The 18593-nt window shown below is 36.3% G+C and overlaps 2 protein-coding genes across 4 annotated transcripts in view; both read right to left on the reverse strand.

Moving 5' to 3' along the window:
• RABGAP1L (RAB GTPase activating protein 1 like) overlaps positions 1-18593 on the reverse strand; it is a 769071-nt gene that overhangs the window by 483752 nt on the left and 266726 nt on the right. The gene's annotated exons all lie outside the window — the stretch shown is intronic.
• Positions 7738-14017, reverse strand: GPR52 (G protein-coupled receptor 52). The gene has a single exon (XM_035010765.1). The coding sequence runs from the start codon at positions 10680-10682 to the stop codon at positions 9597-9599; it is 1086 nt and encodes a 361-aa protein (XP_034866656.1). The 5' UTR covers positions 10683-14017; the 3' UTR covers positions 7738-9596.

The raw sequence follows: 18593 nt of genomic DNA on the forward strand, positions 1-18593 counted from the left end.
ATTTCCTGGGTATTATTTTATATACTAAACACAAAACATATATAAAGCACTATAGCCAGAAATGTCAAAACCTTTTCCATCATAATGCTTCAGAAAAACCCATCCTATGATGACTTCAATCATACTACAAATCCATTACAAAGAACATTCAGAATATGGGGTGCCTGGGTGACTCAGTCGTTAAGCGTCTGCCTTCGGCTCAGGTCATGAACCCGGGGTCCTGGGATAGAGCCCTACATCGGGCTCTCCACTCAGCGGGAAGCCTGCTTCTCCTTCTCCCACTCCCCCTGCTTGTGTTCCTGCTCTCGCTCTCTCTCTCTCTGTCAAATAAATAAATAAAATCTTAAAAAAAAAAAGAGCATTCAGAATATAAAGTGCATGGCTATGACATGTTTACTTTTCAAAAGCAGTTTTACATAAAGATAGTGTGATTTTTGACGGTTCTTCATCATTACAGTGCTTTAAATACACAGCTAATGTTATTCAACTCAGCCTATATATCTCTTAATATATTTAGCAGATGATTGTTGTGGAGTTTTTTTGTTTTTTGTTTTTCTGGTTGTTTTTTAATATTTTATTTATTTATTTAACAAAGAGGGAGAGAGAGAGAGGGATCACACATAGGCAGAGCAGCAGGCAGAGGGACAGGGAGAAGCAGGCTCCCCGCTGAGCAGAGAGCCCGATGCAGGGCTCAATCCCAGGACCCTGGGATCATGACCTGAGCCGAAGGCAGACGCTTAACTGACTGAGCCACTCAGGCTCCCCTGACTGCTGTGTTTTTAAAAATTGTAAATTTTCACTACCCTCTATGGACTAGAAATTGTTTTAAGAAATATCAAAACAATGAGCAGTGCTAATAATACATCTTATTAACATTTTCTATGATCTCAAAATCTCATCTACAACATACAGTTAATTTTAAGGTAATGATTCCTACTTCATAAGTTAAAAGTTAAAATTTCACATAGAATTTTTCCTGTATCAACTAAATAATTCTTCATTTTCTACTCAAGGAAGAAGGGTCAGGTCATTCAACCACCAGCCATCCATAAATACATTATTCAAGAGCCTTATCACAAAGATATACGCTCACTAGTATCTCTGTCTTGCTATATGATCTTGTTAGTGTCACTTAAAAATCTTACCTCAGATTTCTATATGTGAAATGAGACAGTGCTTACTCACAGAATCTTTTAGAATACATCTAATTAATAATGTCAAGGGTATTACACATGTTCAAAAGCATTTTCTTTTCAAATTTTAACTTGAAGTCTTTTCTAATAATTTCTTAATCCTCAGATTTGATAGGAGAGGCACATACTTGTCTCCATTTTCCTCGTGGTACACTGAATCATTTGAATATATCCCATCATGGTAATCTTGCTCAAGAACATTGCTTCAAATCCTAATATGTCTTCTATAGAAGATGTGTACCTTTAATTATTGCAAAAGTAATTAAACATGCTACAATGACTGCACATCAAAAATGCCAGGATTTTTCCCCCTAAATCTGTAATGTGGTAAAAGCATTAAAACAACCCCCTGCCCTCCCCCGCACTGCCCCCCCACACACACACCTTTAATTGTCCCTGTGCTACCAATGGATGTCCTGGACTTCAAAATTTACAAAAGTAAATCCCAATATAGTCCTCTAATAAATTTTAAGTCTTTTCAATTGTAAGTGTTAAATCACATTTAGAAAAAGGGCTGATACATGAAATTGATGACTGAAATAACAGAAGCCATCACAAGACCTTTTTAGTAACATGACATCATAAATACAAATCTTCAAAATGCACTTTTCCAGATTTCTTTCCAAATAAAAATACCTAGAAATCCAGTAAAGTTTTAAGATCTTGGAGATGTAATACATTTTTTTAAAAATTGCCTTGGGACAAGAGAAGTAGGGAGTGAGAGAAAACTAATCCTTGGGATGTTATGTTTTCCTCAAAATCTATGTGAAAAGAGAAATCAAATTCTATCTCACTATAATTTTTAATTTCAATACAAATTACATTTAAACCTAGGTATACATTATACAGAAGTTATTTTCTTAGAAACAGAAAACTATGATCTATTTTAAAATTGGTAACTTCAAGCAATTCCAAAAACCAAAATTTGAATCCTTTCCTTGCCAAGATAATAAAGAAAAATCCAAATATAATTTAATTTAAATTAGATTTAAATATATTAAAACATTAAACAAGGATTTTCAGGATTTTTTACCTGCTTTTTCAGAAATTCTTTTAATATTCCCCAATTTGTCACTTACAATATCAATTTTACCAATTTAATATTTTTAATTATAAAATTCCTGACAGAGTATAACATGAAGAGGCTATTAGTATAAAATGTACAACTTAACAGTATCTATTTTAAACTTGAAACTCTCTTAGGAACATAAGTAAAGTAAATGTTTTACATTACAGAGTTTATACATGAACAACTATTTGCGTCTCGTATAACCTCAGACAAGTGCACTGGTCATTTCTTGCTGCAATGCATTCATTGCATTAGTGTACACTGCATTCAAAGATACATTTGTATTCACTGTGTTGAAGCAAAAATAACTCAAGAATATCTAATATTGCATCAAATATCTCAGAAAATTTTCTCTGAAGCAAATATTACAGAAATCAGAAAACTATATGGACTATCTTAAAGAAATGGAAAGATATTCCATGCTCATGGATTAGAAAAACAAATATTGTTAAAATATCTACACTACCCAAAGCAATCTTTGCACTTAATGAAATCCCTATCAAAATACCAAGAGCATTTTTCACAGAACAAACAATTCTAAAATTTGTATGGAAACACAAAAGACTCTGAATAGCCAAAGCAATCTGGAGAAAGAAAAGCAAAGCTGGAGGCATCACAATTCTGGACTTCTAGTTATTTTACAAAACTGTGGTAATCAAGAAAGTACAGCATGGGCACAAAAATAGACACAGATCAACATTACAGAATAGAAAACCCAGAAATGAACCCACATCTATATGGTCAATTAATCTCCAACAAACCAGGAAAGAATATCCAATGGGAAAAAGACAGTCTCTTCAACAAATGGTGTTGGGAAAACTGGACAGCAACATGCGGAAGAATGAAACTGGACCACTTTCTTACACCATACACAAAAGTAAACACAAAATGGATTAAAAACCAAATATGAGACCTGAAACCATAAAAACCCTAGAAGAGAACACAGGCAGTAATGTCTCTGACACTGGCCATAGCAACTTTTTTCTAGCTAGATCCCCAAGGCAAGGGAAATAAAAATAAAATTATTGGAACTACATCAAAATAAAAAGCTTCTACACAGCAAAGGAAACAATCAACAAAATTAAAAGACAACCTGGAATAGAAGAAGATATTTGCAAATGATATATCTCATAAAGGGTTAGTACCCAAAATATATAAAGAATACAACACCCAAAAAACAAATAATCCAGTTAAAAATGGGCAGATGACATGAACAGATATTTCTCCAAAGAAGACATCCAGATGGCCAACAGACACATGAGAAGATGTTCATCATCACTTACCATCAGGGAAATGCAAATCAAAACTACAATGAGCTATCCTCATACCTGTCAGAAAGGCTAAAATCAATAACACAAAAAACAACAGATGTTGGTGAGGATGTGGAGAAAAAGAAAACTTCTTGCACTGTTGGTGAGAATGCAAACTGGTGCAGCAACTATGGAAAACAGTATGGAGGTTCCTCAAAAAGTTAAAAATAGAACTACCTTATGATCCAGCAATTGCACTACTGGGTATTTACCCAAATAATGCAAAAACACTAATTCAAAAGGGTACATGCACCCCTGTTTATAGCAGCATTATTTACAATAGTCAAGATATGGGGCGCCTGGGTGGCTCAGTCGGTTAAGCGACTGCCTTCGGCTCAGGTCATGATCCTGGAGTCCTGGGATCGAGTCCCGCATCGGGCTCCCTGCTCAGCGGGGAGTCTGCTTCTCCCTCTGACCCTCCTCCCTCTCGTGCTCTCTGTCTCTCATTCTCTCTCTCGCAAATAAATAAATAAAATCTTTAAAAAAAAAAAACAATAGTCAAGATATGGAAGCGGCCCAAGTGTCCACTGATTGGTGAACGGATAAATGAGATGTGATATATATATAATGGAATATTATTCAGTCATTAAAAAGAATGAAATCTTGTCATTTGCGATCACATGGATGAAGCTAGACAGTATAATGCTAAGCGAAATAAGTCAGAGAAAGACAAATACCATATGATCTCACTCATATGTAGAATTTAAGAAAATAACAAATGAGCAAAGGGGGAAAATGAGAGAGACAAACCAAGAAACAGACTCTTAATTATAGAGAACTGATGGTTACACAGAAGAGGAGGGTGGGGACTGGGTTAAGTACATGATGGGGATTAAGGAGTGTACCTGTGATGAGCACTGGATGATGTATGGAACTGTTGAATCACTATATTGTACACCTGAAACTAATATAATACTTTATGTTAACTAGTTGGAATTAAAAACTTAAAAAAAACTATATAGATTATCTTCAAAAGAAAATAATATTGAGACATAATTGGATAATGTTACTTGAAAAACCAACAAAAACTGTTTTGTGAAATGTCAAAATATTTTTTTATTTTTTTTAAAGATTTATTTATTTATTTGAGAGAGAGAGAGAGAGCACACATGAGCAGGAGAAGGGACAGAGGGAGAAGGAAAGGAAGAATCTCAAGCAGACTCCATGCTGAGTGCGGAGCCTGATGTGGGCTCAATCTCAAAACCTGAACCAAAATCAAGAGTCTGACGTTTAACCCCAGGCACCCCTCAAAATATTTTTAAAATAGCATTCTTTTTTTTCAACATTCTTTTTAAAGATTTTTATTTATTCATCTGAGAGAGCGAGAGAACACAAGTGGTGGGGGAGGGGCAGAGGGAGAGCGAGAAGCAGACTCCCCACTGAGCAGGGAGTCCAACATGGGGCTCGATTCCAGGACCCCGGGATCACTACCTAGGCCAGAGGCAGACACAACCAACTGAGCCACCCAGGCACCCCTCAGTGTTCTTTTTAATAAAACAATTTACTTTTTCTGATTATAAAAGAAGTAAATGTTATTCTAAAAAAATTAAACAGAACATGAATAAAGAAGACTCAATCACTTCACTTTTAATATTTTAAAACACAACCATTTATACTATTAAACAAGGTTATGAATATTTTAAATTATAGAGCAGAACTAGCACTGGATAAAACTCATTTAGAAGAAACACTGAAAAGGGAATCTGGTTGTTTTGTTTTGTTTTCTTTTCTTTTCCAGTCATTTTGTTTTCCTCAACGTCTGTATATTTGGTTGTAGAGTATGCCACTTTCTACACAGTCTTCTTAATCCAAAAAAAGTTTTGTTCAGGGAGAAGAGCAACTGTTGGAATCTACACATCAGAATATCACATCAACTCAGGACACTGTACTCAGTACAACTCAGTACAACTCCGTTCCTATGCATTGCGATGGCCCAACCTGAACGTGTTATACTAGCAAATTCCCCACATCTTAACCTCCTTTATTTATCACACAATTATATCTTTTTCATATCTAATGATTAGCTTCCAGGGTGGAAAGAGATAGAGGAAAGTCCTTCAAAGCAACAACTTCATTTATTTCTAAACTCATAAATCAGTGCTATATGTACAAGGAACTTGTTGGTTAATCTTTGTTTCTTCCAGGGAACAGGTATGTAACAAAATACATACAGTAAGTGTGTAAATTCCATTTCAGTAAGTGAAGAAAAATAAAATAAAAAGACAAATGGCAAAACATTCCTGAACAATCCATTCCTACTACTGCCAACCTGACAAAAGAAAAATGTTTAAGCATATTTTAATACAACCAGGTAAGGAGGTAAGTCAATCTCAGAATCATCCCAACAACTGCTTGCTAGTTTATCCTTAATCTCAAATGTCTTCATGATTAGTATTCCTGGAAAATGAGCTTTCAGAAATTATGGAAGTTTTCTATATTTAAAAACACCTGAATTTAAGCCAAAATCTGAGTTTAAACAGATAGGGAAAAATTCCATTTTAGGAAGCTCTTAAACTCAATGGATTAATTCTGTTATAAAATGTATATTGGAATTAGTGATCTTTAAATTGTGATGGCAACAAATATGGCAGCCACAGTGAAAAGGAGCTACCACATTCTGAATATTTTCTATGTGCCAGGAGCCATGCCGAGCACATAGACTACATTATCTTGTTTAGTCCTCAAATCCAGCCAAACAGGAGGGTACGAGTCTCTGGGTTTTACTGATGAGAAAACTGAGGACTTGGTATCTTACCTAGGTACAAACAGCTTCTGCAGGCCAGGATTTCAGTCCAGGTTTCATACACTGGTGGGTTATAAAGACTTCCAACACTACATAACTTTAGAAATGACTCCACAGATAATAGAACCTCCAGTAATAGACTACAGCGTTATTGTTTGGCTGTCACTTATAACCAAATTGGATAATTACCACCAAATACAATATAATGATGAGAATAATGGTTATGCTTTCTATTCTTAAAACACATTAATCTAAAAAAGACAGAGTGGTTTCAAAATAAGTATTATCTTATTATATAAACACACATTAAAATATGTCAAAAGGAAGTTAAGTGGCTTGCCTTACAGTTGCATGTGAAACATTATAATAAATGAAAAATCTAAACCTAGAACTTGCCTGATAGAGGCTCCCCCTGCAGCCTAGAGTAAAGCTTTCCTTCTCTACTCTCCTTCATCAAAAAATTTTTTTTCTATAGGAAATTTACAGAGATCTGAAGAAACTATTCAACAAAAACTTAACAAAAGTGAATAAAGGCAATGTCAAGGAAATGCTATGTCCTAGGGTTTCTGTTTGATTATAGACTAAACTGGCAAGTTTGGGCTTACCAGATTGGTGTTTTAATAAAAGAAATTTGTAAGATCAAGGAAAAAGATATCCCAAGACATGGAAAGGACTAAAGCAAAAGATTTAGGCGAGGAAAAAGAAATAAAACTCAGAGAAATTTTGTAAGGACAAGGTACAGACAGAGGTACAAAGGTGTGAAAGCTTTTGAGGAAAAAAAGAAAGAAAGAAAGAAAGAAAGAAAAGCAGTAGAGCAGAATGGTTCAATGCATAGGCTTTAGCTCCAATCCAGCTGAGTGTGAATGAACGAACCTCTGTTACTGACCGAGTGACCTGGCATTAATCACCCTTCTTTAGTTTGCTCATCTCTAGGATAAGAATAATAAAAGTGCCTATCTGAAAGGGCTGTAGTGAGGATTAAATGTTATAATGTATGTAAAACTTAACAGTGTTAAAACTTGACACATAACTGTTATTATCATGAGGAAAAGCCAGAAGAGGAAAATGCAATCAACACAGCCTCAGATTTCCTCTACAGAGATCTACTGAGTCCTTTCTAACTCTATTTACACACCAAACTAAAGGAATCAAAATCTGATTCCCAAATAATGCATATCATGTTGAAGATTCTATTTGTGACAGCTGAAAAGTTAGTAGTATTATGCTTTCTTGAATTTTGTTTTCCTTGAACTGGTCTGAACCTAAAAGGCTCATTTCAACTTATCCAAAATGTCACTGGCAAACAGAGGGCAAGAATATACATAACCCAAACCACAGAAATGTTAAACAATTAAATTTTGATTCCCAAACAAGCAAACTCTCGTTCTAAGTGAGTGTTTATTAAACTGAAACAAAGTCTGATTTTGATATATAGAATACTATTTTATTCTTTATTTTAAACCTTTCTTACATGTTTAAAAATATACATGGGTTCAGAACAACCTCAATAAAACGATGACATTTTCTATTAAAGGACCTCTGAAGTCAAACCACTGGTGTGCAAACACAGTTGGCTTCCAATTTGAAGTCATAGGCACATTTCATTAAATGCATTTCATAAAACAAAGAAATCAAAATGCTGAGAAGAAATATACTCAGTAGTTTGATATAAACTTTAAAATATGTCAGGCAGGAAACTTATAGTAAAAAAAGTAAGATTTAGATGTTTTATCACTCACACCTGCTTCACTACTATTCCCCAAATGCCATTTTGCTACATCTAAACCCCTGACAATTTATTATACAATTCCATGTAGCACACTAAAAAATAAGTTAATTTAATCTTTGTGTATGAAAACAGATCATTACAAAAGAAAATACTGACAGCTCTTACCTGTATTTGATAATTAAGTATATTGTATTCTCAGCAGTAGTAAGAATGCAGCTTGGTCTAATATAAATATCTAAATAACAACTACACAAAAGTATTTTTCTCTTCAAAGAAGTTTTTGTATATTTTTTCCAATGTTGATGACTTAAGCAACATTGATCTATATATTGTGCTAAGAAAACATCAGGCACAGATCACATAATATAATTTACATGTTCTTTGTTGTAAAAAATATACTATATGCAAATTCATATCACACAAACGATTGGTGGACGCAACACTAAGCTTTGTAGACCTAACACAAAAAGGTTAATATTTACTCTTAAGAGGGAAAAAAATGGGGGTCACACGGAGTATGGTCTGAAAGGGCAATCAATACCTCACTTCTGGGTGAATACTCTGCGTCTGCATGAGAATTATTTGTGGATTTTCTTAAAGAAAAACAAAGCTTTATTATAGCAAAAAAAGATACCACTTTGGGCACATGAACTAAATGAAAAGGAACCAGATAAAAATGTTTACAAAAGCTATTAAAAATATTTAACACAATATCTCAAACAAGCTATAGATTGCTTTATTGGAAGGAATAGATTATTTAACATTATGATTGCTTTATATTGTAGATTCTTTCTTTAGCTAAGACACTTTTGGATTAAGGTACTGAAGGATGCAGATCAAGAAAAATGGACAGAGAAAAAAATAGCAGGCTGTTAGAAAGAGGGTGGAGGGTTAAGCATAATTTTACCCAGAAGAAACAAAAATACTGTTTCTTTTTGTTTATAGCAGAAATTTTATGCTGTGGATATTATAAAAACACAAGCAAAAGGGTTATGTGGTAGGTAATAAAATACAATACTTACTACGCATCCTTCATGGAGAAACCACAAAGTACAATGCAAAAAATTGTACTTTGCCACATATATAATATGTAGCATTTTCCTATAAAGGGCAATTTATGTAAGTGATTTCCACAAACACAAAGAGAGTGAGAGAGACAGAGACGGACAGATTGAGAGGCAAAGACAGAGGAGAGAGCTCAGTCAGAGAAGACAGAGATGCCGAGGAGCTTTGCTCATGTCCTGTGGAAGATCTGAGATACTTTTTTCAATACTTTTTTTGTCCTCCTTCTTAATTTTGCTATTACTGTACATTTATATTCACACACTATAATTCTCTCATGAGATTACCCTCTGTACATTCTTTTCTCTAGTTCCCCACCACCACCATGGAAAAAGAGGGAAAAAAAAAAAAAAAAAGAAAGAAACCTCTAGTCCCTTCATCTCATAGTCAACTATTCAAGTAAATATTTCTCTAGTGGCAAATTTCCAGATGAACCAAGAATACAATCCAAGACTCCTACAGATTACATTTGAATTCTGTACAGTTCTCTTCAAATGGAGCAGGAATTAGCCCGTTTCCGAGGTTTGGGGTCTCGTGCTTCCTGATCCTTCACACACATACAAGACGTGCACATTGTCTCGGACAGTCTTCGGAGGCCTAGCCGGAAAACACTGTTGGAAAGGCTATAGATTACACAGTTACAAAAACTATTACTTATAGCAAGCCAGGTTGTTAGGAAGGACAGTGCTGGATTGTCCAAGACCCGGGAGCTTTCTAGAAGAAAGTAAATTATGTAAGGGAGCCACAGCATGTAAAACACACTGGTTATCCGAAACAAAACCATGGCGTAGCGACGATCAGGGCTGTGTCCAGTGTCCCCAGAGGCATCTACCTCGTGGCTAGGAAATCGGGCCCTCCGGTCATTTATCTCTTTGGTGTGCTGCCGGCAAATTTTGAAGATGTGGAAGTAAGTGAAGCAGACAACAAAGGCAGCAGGAGCATAAAGTAAACAAACAATAAAGCCAGTAAAATAGGCACTGGTGAGCCAGGAGGTGGCACACCATTCAAAAATGTCACCGTGGTACCCTGGTTTCCCCCAGCCAAAAAAGGAAGGCAAGAAAATTAGGCAAGAGTAGATCCAGATTAAAATAATGCAAATTCTCAGGCGACAAGGGGTGACCAGTTGATTGTAGGAAAGAGGCTTGGTTATCGCAAGATAGCGATCCACACTTATGCAAGCAAGACATGCCATAGAAACACTTTTTAGAACGGAGATGATATATCCAAAAACCTGGCAAGTCAATGACTCATGGATACCTGTGGAGTAGTGAAGAAGTGAGAGAGTAGGAACCAAGCAGCTAACTCCAACGAAAAGATCAGCATATGCCATTGTCTGAATAAAGTAGCTGGTAGTATAATGGTGCAGGAGTGGAGCACAGTGAAAGACAAAGATGACCGTTAAATTCCCGGCAATGATTAGGAATGTCAGCAAGACAATAACAACGGTCTCAAAGATGCACACATCCACTGCACTGTAGTAGCCAAATCCAAGTGGGCAGGAGTGACGTTCAGACACATTCACAATGCCACTGCTCATGTTCAGGATGCTCCATTCAGTCCACCTGGATTCATTCATGGCTTGGAATTAAGGGAACAGGTAGCCTTGGTTCCAGCAAGCAGGTGCCCTGTCCAGCATGTGTTACACTCTGCACATTAGTGTCTTGGGATCAGCTTCGGAAGACAGTGGCGGTGCTTCTGTCACAGCTGAGCCTCCCAGAGAGTACTCAAGCCTCTTCATCAGCTCAGTGCAGCAGTGACACATCTCAACTTTGGGGCGGGGGGGAGAAAGGGAGGTAAGCTAGAAAGGAGGTGGAAAAAGGTCACTGATTAGCTTCCTCCAGTGCTCCCAAACAACTTTCTGAAGACACAGGCACTTCTAGAGAAAATGGATTTCTTATTACCTTGCACTATTAAAAATTAAATCTGTAAAAAAAAAAAAAATCAATTGCCAAGGGAAGAAAAGCCTTTGTGGGGTGTTTGGTCTCCTCAGAAAGGTAGTTTGTTAGGGATCAATTAGAATGAATGAGAAGAGAAAAAGTCTTAAATTGTCTCAGGCTTTCTGCTTCATCTATCATTAAGAAGTGGATTCATACTTTACAGTTTAAATAACTAAGATCTAAGATCTAGTCGCAAATCTAAGAAAAAGTTCATTGCAGCAAAGAGTGTCTTTGGACTCAGTTCAGGGTTTGATGCTGGTGGATCAACTTTATGATCTATTTCTCCCTCATTTCTCAAAAAAGCTAACTCCCCTGACAAACACACACACGAGGTTAATTCTAAAAGACTCAGCTCTACTTGGGCACAAAGGAGCAGAGCAGAGGTAAAAGACTCCAGATTGTCCTATAACTCTCATGAGGAAATAAAAGCTTATTTCCAGTAGGGAAGATAATATACAATGGGTTAACACCTGACGAAAGATGATAAACTTTAAAGTTTTAATTCTGCATGCAATTTTTTAAGCATGCAGATGAAAACAGTTTTAGTCCATCACAATTACTAGTGCCACCACCAACAATGTAATTTATACTTTTTCCTTTTCAAAGGAAAATAAATAACTGTTACTAATTTCAGCATCAATAACTGAAAGTAACTTTCATTATCTGATATGCCACCTTCCAAATAATGGAGCATGATCATAAAATAATAGCTCAAAGTTATTTCTCACCTTTGCAACCACACCTATATCTCACATATATATGAAATTTAGACAATAGAAACTTTCCTATATACTCTGAGCTTACTTGACCAGAAATGCTGCCATTATTTATTACTTAGGTATTTCTCGTACGCTTTGTAGTCTACGTTTCTATCTCTTCTATTTTCATCAGAGGATTAACACATTAGATCATTACTTCGACTAAATCTTCTGAAAGTGGAAAATTACCTTGTTTGTTATATTTGCAGTTTTATAGCAGCCATATGTTAAGAAAATGCCTCTTCTATTTCTGTATTCTGTTTTGAGCAAGTGCTCAATTAATACAGGGGCCATTAGGTAGGTTATAAGATGGTCTTATTTTAAAATACCTCTAAAGCATCAAGGTGAGTTTAAATCCTAGAGTTTGAAATACTGAAAGGCTTGCATGATAGAATCCATCCAAACGGCTTCCAAGGTCATTCTGACATCAGGTGAACATTTGTCAAAAATCTTTTTTAAAGTACATGTATTTCAGAGAGTTTCTTGTCAGTCTTTGTTGTCATACCTCTTGAAGAAATAACATGCATTAGAAATAAAAACATTTCCTTCAGGAACAAAGCAGCAGCTTAACAGAAAGCATTCTTCTGAAAGTTGTTTTCTCGTGCACCACCAAGTCATCAGGGAAGTCTTTCTTCTTTTATAATAGTCACAGGATATTCCTCCTTGTACATTCCTAGTTTCACTTATCACAAAATAGTTCTCTTCTTACAGGAATAAGGCAATGCTTCTCACCTACATTCACTCTTATCAGCTGCTAGGCTGGGCTGCTTGATTCAGAAGTCCGATCTACTGTGATGCAGTTACCAGGATGCTGTCGGTATATTCTTCACAATCTCTCAGTATCACTGCCTCCACCTGAGCCGGAGCCCTGCTCCTCCTCCTCATCCTGAGCTGATGCAGAAGAACTCACCATTAGAAAGGTGACTCGGTCCTCCTGCCCCAATCAACAGCACAGCCAATGGCTACTGCAGCTGAAACTGTCACTAGGTAACAGTTGCCAGGCACATGCAGGCTTATAGACTTACTCGGCAAGCTCCGATCAAGATTGACAAGAGAAGACAATGCAACTGACCGAGCCTTATAACATATTAATGGCACGTGTGAATCTCTAGAGGTAGTCTCCTTATAGCATTTGTAAAGATTATTTCCTATGGACAGGACAGAAAAAAACCAAAAAGCAAAAAAAGCCCTGGGATACACCTTTAAACCCTGTAAAGAAACTACCACGAGGTACTATGACACTAAAAAGTCAGCAGAAATCTAATGCTCACTGGCAGAAAAAATGTATTAATTATTAAAAATCAGCTAAGTCTTCGTGAGCTCAAGTGATATAGCTACTAATTTTACTCTCTAAAATGTAGTTATATTTTGATTAATAGAAGTTAAATCATTTAATAATCTCACCAATCCCTGCCACACCCACACTAACTTGCTGAATTTGATGTATTTAACTGTATAAACAAAGCACTGGAACTAACACCTCTATGCTAAAATCTATTTGGGGAAATATTTAAGGTCAAATGTGAATTTTGAAAAGTAGGGATTAGAAATAAATAAAATGACTGTTTATTACTCCACTTTTTATCCTAATATGAAAAACAATCAGGGCCAAAGAACTCTGTCATATGGTGATTGAGCCACTCATACCCAAGTTAGAAGAAAGCAAATCAAGCTCCTTTACCTGATGGAGGTGAAAAACACTTCCATTTATTTTGACTTACTATAGACAAACATTCTCTATTTTAAGCATTTCCTTATGGGGTCAGCACTTTTCTTTAAAGTGACTTAGAACTAATTTACAAATTATTTCAGAATTAAATAAGGAAAATTAAGATGAAAACGGAAGATAACTAACATCTGTTGAGCACATTCTGTGTGCCAAGCATTATGCTATGTGCTTTATATATTTTCTCTCTATAAAAACCTTAAATCTTTATGGAGTAGGTACCCATCATTATCATTTTCCAAAGGAAGAAGGTGGGTACTAGAAAAGGTAAGTATAACTTGCCTACTAGAGTAATGAAACTAGCACTGAAATAGGTCAAAATTGTCACTCCTGACACCATATTGATGAACCTCTCTCCCTCCCTTTCCTTTCCACTGATGGCTGCCACTAAGGAAATGTCTAAGAAGAATTATTTTGGATTTCTTTCTTTCTTTCTTTCTTTTTAGATTTCATTTAAATTCAGGTTAGTTAACATATAGTGTATTATTATTTTCAGGGGTAGAATTTAGTGATTCATCAGCTGCATGTAACACACAGTGCTCATTCATCAAATGCCCTCCTTAATGCCCCTCACCCAGTTACTGCATCCCCCCACCCACCTCCCCTCCAGCAACCCTCAGTTTGTTTCCTATAGTTAAGAGTCTCTTATGGTTTGTCTCCCTCTCTGATTTCGTCTTATTTTATCTTTCCTTCTCTTCCCCACGTTCATCAATTTTGTTTCTTAAAATGATTTTTAAAGAACAGAAAACCCTATTTTTTCCTCCATGTTGAACTGCCTTACAGGAAGGCCATATTATTGTTAAAAATCTTCAGGGGCTTAGGTGAAATACAGAATGCAAGCACATTTCTCATTACCAGAATAATTTATAAAACAAGTTAGAATAACAATTGTAGAATGAGTACCATGTTGAGATTTGAAAGTAAATATTTAAATGTAATAACAAAAGGCTAGAAGGTCCTATTTTACAGGGAAGTATTTTGACTTTTAGGGATACCTAAAAGCATTAAAATCAAACAAGACTGGATTTAACTAATATTCTCTCTTACAATATAAATATTCAAAATAAAAATTACATTTGATAAATATTCATGAATGTAGACAGATCCCATACCCCATATTAAAGAGTTAAATACTAAGCTTTACTATAAAACCATCGAAAAATAAAACACTATCAATTATTAAAGTTACCTATGTCACACAAATCTAGATAAACCATTTACAAGGATAGACTTTACATATATTTTTTAACGATCTATTCTTTTTTTCCTGAGGATTTTATTTATTTGAGAGAGAAAGCATGAGTGGGTGGGTAGGGGAGAGGGACAGAGGGAGAGGGAGAAACAGACTCCCTGCTGAGCAGGGAGCCCAACACGGGGCTTGATCCCAGGACCCCAGGATCATCATCTGAGCCAAAGGCAGATGCTTAAGCGACCAAGTCACCCAGGCGCCCCAGCCTTTACATATTTTTAAAATAGCTTTGAATGTAATATTTTCAAAATCAGGGAAATGGCAAAAAATCTCACAAGGAAATATAACTAAATTGCTTTAGTTTGACACATTTATTTCCAAAAACTATCACTGACAGGGATTTGAGTCTATGAATACTCTAAATAATCGATAATTGTATATGCTTCCAAAGGTATATGATAAAAAAGAGAGAGTTCAAGTAGAGCCTTTGATGCACTAAGCTTCCTGCTTTCCTTCTACCAACTTCCAAAAAAACTTCAATGGTTCTGGGGTGACTGTGTGGCTCAGCTGGTTAAGCTCAGGTCGCGATCCTGGAGTCCCAGGATCGAGTCCCACATTGGGCTCCCCACTTAGTGGGGAGTCTGCTTCTCCCTCTGACCTCTCCCTTCTCATGCTCTCTCTCTCTCTCTCAAATAAGTAAATAAAAATCTTAAAAAAAAAAGCATAATCATATGTTTAGAAAAAAAAACTTCAATGGTTCTAACAAGATAATTTTCTTTTTGTTTTTAGAGATTGACTTGTTCCCTCACTTTTCTCCCTTTCCATCCTTTTTTCTGATCTGATTATAATAGGAACTAATTTATAATGTGAAGCTCTAATAACAAAAAGGCATTAATACCATATATTTACATAGCTCATTACATAAAGCACTCTTTGTTTTTAAATTAGGCATAATTCTCTTCATGTTAGGGGTCATTAGGTGTTTTATTATTGCCATTCTTATTACAATCATTATCAACCACCCCCCTCTCCTTTCAACTGATGAATCCTAGTCAAGAAATATCTAAGAGGATTATTTAGGATACTTCAGAATTACTTCTAATAGCTAAAACTATAGCTTTATGAGATGACAAACCACAGGTCTTTGATTTCTTATTTATACCTTAAGTATGTTTTATATGTATCAATATTTCATTATTTTTTAATTTTTTATTGCTATGTTAATCACCATACATTACATCATTAGTTTTTGATGTAGTGTTCCATGATTCATTGTTTGTGCATAATACCCAGTGCTCCATGCAGAACGTGCCCTCCTCAATACCCATCACCAGACTAACCCATCCCCCCACCCCTCTCCCCTCTAGAACCCTCAGTTTGTTTTTCAGAGTCCATCGTCTCTCATGGTTCATCTACCCCTCCGATTTCCCCCCCTTCATTCTTCCCCTCCTGCTACCTTTTTTTTTTTCTTAACATATATTGCATTATTTGTTTCAGGTACAGATCTGTGATTCAACAGTCTTGCACAATTCACAGTGCTTACCAGAGCACATACCCTCCCCAGTGTCTATCACCCAGTCACCCTCCCACCCCACCCCCCACTACAGCAACCCTCAGTTTGTTTCCTGAGATTAAGAATTCCTCATATCAGTGAGGTCATATGATACATGTCTTTCTCTGATTGACTTATTTCGCTCAACATAATACCCTTCAGTTCCATCCACGTCGTTGCAAATGGCAAGATCTCATTCCTTTTGATGGCTGCATAATATTCCATTGTATATATATACCACCTCTTCTTTATCCATTCATCTGTCAATGGACATCTGGGCTCTTTCCACAGTTTGGCTATTGTGGACATTGCTGCTATAAACATCGGGGTGCACGTACCTTTTCGGATCCCTACTTTTGTATCTTTGGGGTAAATACCCAGTAGTGCAATTGCTGGATCATAGGGTAGCTCTATTTTCAACTTTTTGAGGAACCTCCATACTGTTTTCCAGAGTGGCTGCACCAGCTTGCATTCCCACCAACAGTGTAGGAGGGTTCCCCTTTCTCCGCATCCCCGCCAACATCTGTCGTTTCCTGACTTGTTAATTTTAGCCATTCTGACTGGTGTGAGGTGGTATCTCATTGAGGTTTTGATTTGGATTTCCCTGATGCCGAGCGATATTGAGCACTTTTCATGTGTCTGTTGGCCATTTGGATGTCTTCTTTGGAAAAATGTCTGTTCATGTCTTCTGCCCATTTCTTGATTGGATTCTTTGTTCTTGGGTGTTGAGTTTGATGAGTTCTTTATAGATTTTGGATACTAGCCCTTTATCTGATATGTCATTTGCAAATATCTTCTCCCATTCTGTCGGCTGTCTTTTGGTTTTTCAATATTTCATTATTAAACATCTAAGCACTTCAGGCAACTACTCAATAGGACCTAAATAGCAAAGTAACAGAGGGACATCAGCAACAATGGTAGTAAATAAGATAAACAGTAGGTAATGACCAATATAATACTGTAAAAAGTAAAAATGAAGGGGGGGGAATCAGAGGGGGAGGTGAACCCTGAGAGACTATGGCCTCTGAGAAACAAACTGAGGGTTCTAGAGGGGAGGGGGGTGGGGGGATGGGTTAGCCTGGTGATGGGTATTAAAGAGGGCATGTATTGAATGGAGCACTGGGTGTTATACGCAAACAATGAATCATGGAACACTACGTCAAAAACTAATGATGTAATATATGTTAACATGATAAAATAAAATTTTAAAAAATTTAAAATATTTTTTAAAAGTAAATATAGAATAAAAGGGTTTTTTTTTTCAACATTTTTAAAGATACAAAAAAGGTGTATGCATTCAGAATGTATCTATTTCTTCAACTACTCTTCCCATCTATTAACTTTTCTCCATCTCCACTGTCATTGCCCTAAGCAAGCTAGCATTAACTTGTGTGTGGGCTCATGCAGTGGCTTCCAGTGTAGTCTTCCTGAGTTGCCTGTGGCCTCTCTTCAATCCATTATGCACAAACAGACAGAATATTCTTTCCAAAATGCAAGCCAGATGATATCACTCCCCTTTTAAAATACTTCAGTGGTTTCACACTGCCTCAAATCTGTTCTCCACATATCCATCCAATCTTTCTTTTCTATATTGTTTAGGATTAGCTAAACCTCCTCCTATTTACCCATCCCCCTGTCCCACATATATTTGCTATGTTCTCTACTGCCTCAGGACATTTGTACCTGCTGCTTACTATGCCATCACACTTTTTTAGTTAATTCAGATGCAACCTTCAGATTTTGTTCAAATACACTTTCTCACAGATACCCTCCTTGAATTCACAGATTACACCAGATTCCATATTTATCATAGTTTATAATGATCTAATTCATTCAATTTTGTCTTCCTAACTACATTGCAAGCCCCATGAGGGGAACAATACCTGTCTTATTCCTTATTATATCTTAAGTGCCTACTCTACACTGTTGGACATAAAATTGGAGGTAAGAAGTAAGTGTTTACTATAACTTTAATATAAAACACATAAAAATAGCTTGAAGAGTCTATAAGATAGAAAAACACTAATAACCAGTTTCTGTGAAGCTCAGAATATACAAAGTTGCTTGCAATCCCCCTTGAATGACATGCAAGCTTCACAAGAAATTTATAAAGTATATAACATGATTGCAGAAGGAGAATAATTAGCCTCCTAATATATTCAGATTGGGGGCAATATTATTCATCTATACCTCTACCTAAACCAATTCAATATGAGTATTTGACTAGTGCTTTGAAAAATCCTATCTTGGGCGCCTGGGTGGCTCAGTCGTTAAGTGGCTGCCTTCGGCTCAGGTCATGATCCCAGAGTTCTGGGATCGAGTCTC

Source organism: Mirounga leonina, unplaced genomic scaffold (assembly GCF_011800145.1).
Source record: "Mirounga leonina isolate KUSES-001 unplaced genomic scaffold, KU_Mleo_1.0 Mir_154, whole genome shotgun sequence".
In the NCBI taxonomy this organism is placed as follows: Eukaryota; Metazoa; Chordata; class Mammalia; order Carnivora; family Phocidae; genus Mirounga; species Mirounga leonina.

Excerpts from the sequence above, each read along its gene's own strand:
- GPR52 (XM_035010765.1), bottom strand. The coding sequence starts at position 10,682 with ATGAATGAATCCAGGTGGACTGAATGGAGCATCCTGAACATGAGCAGT.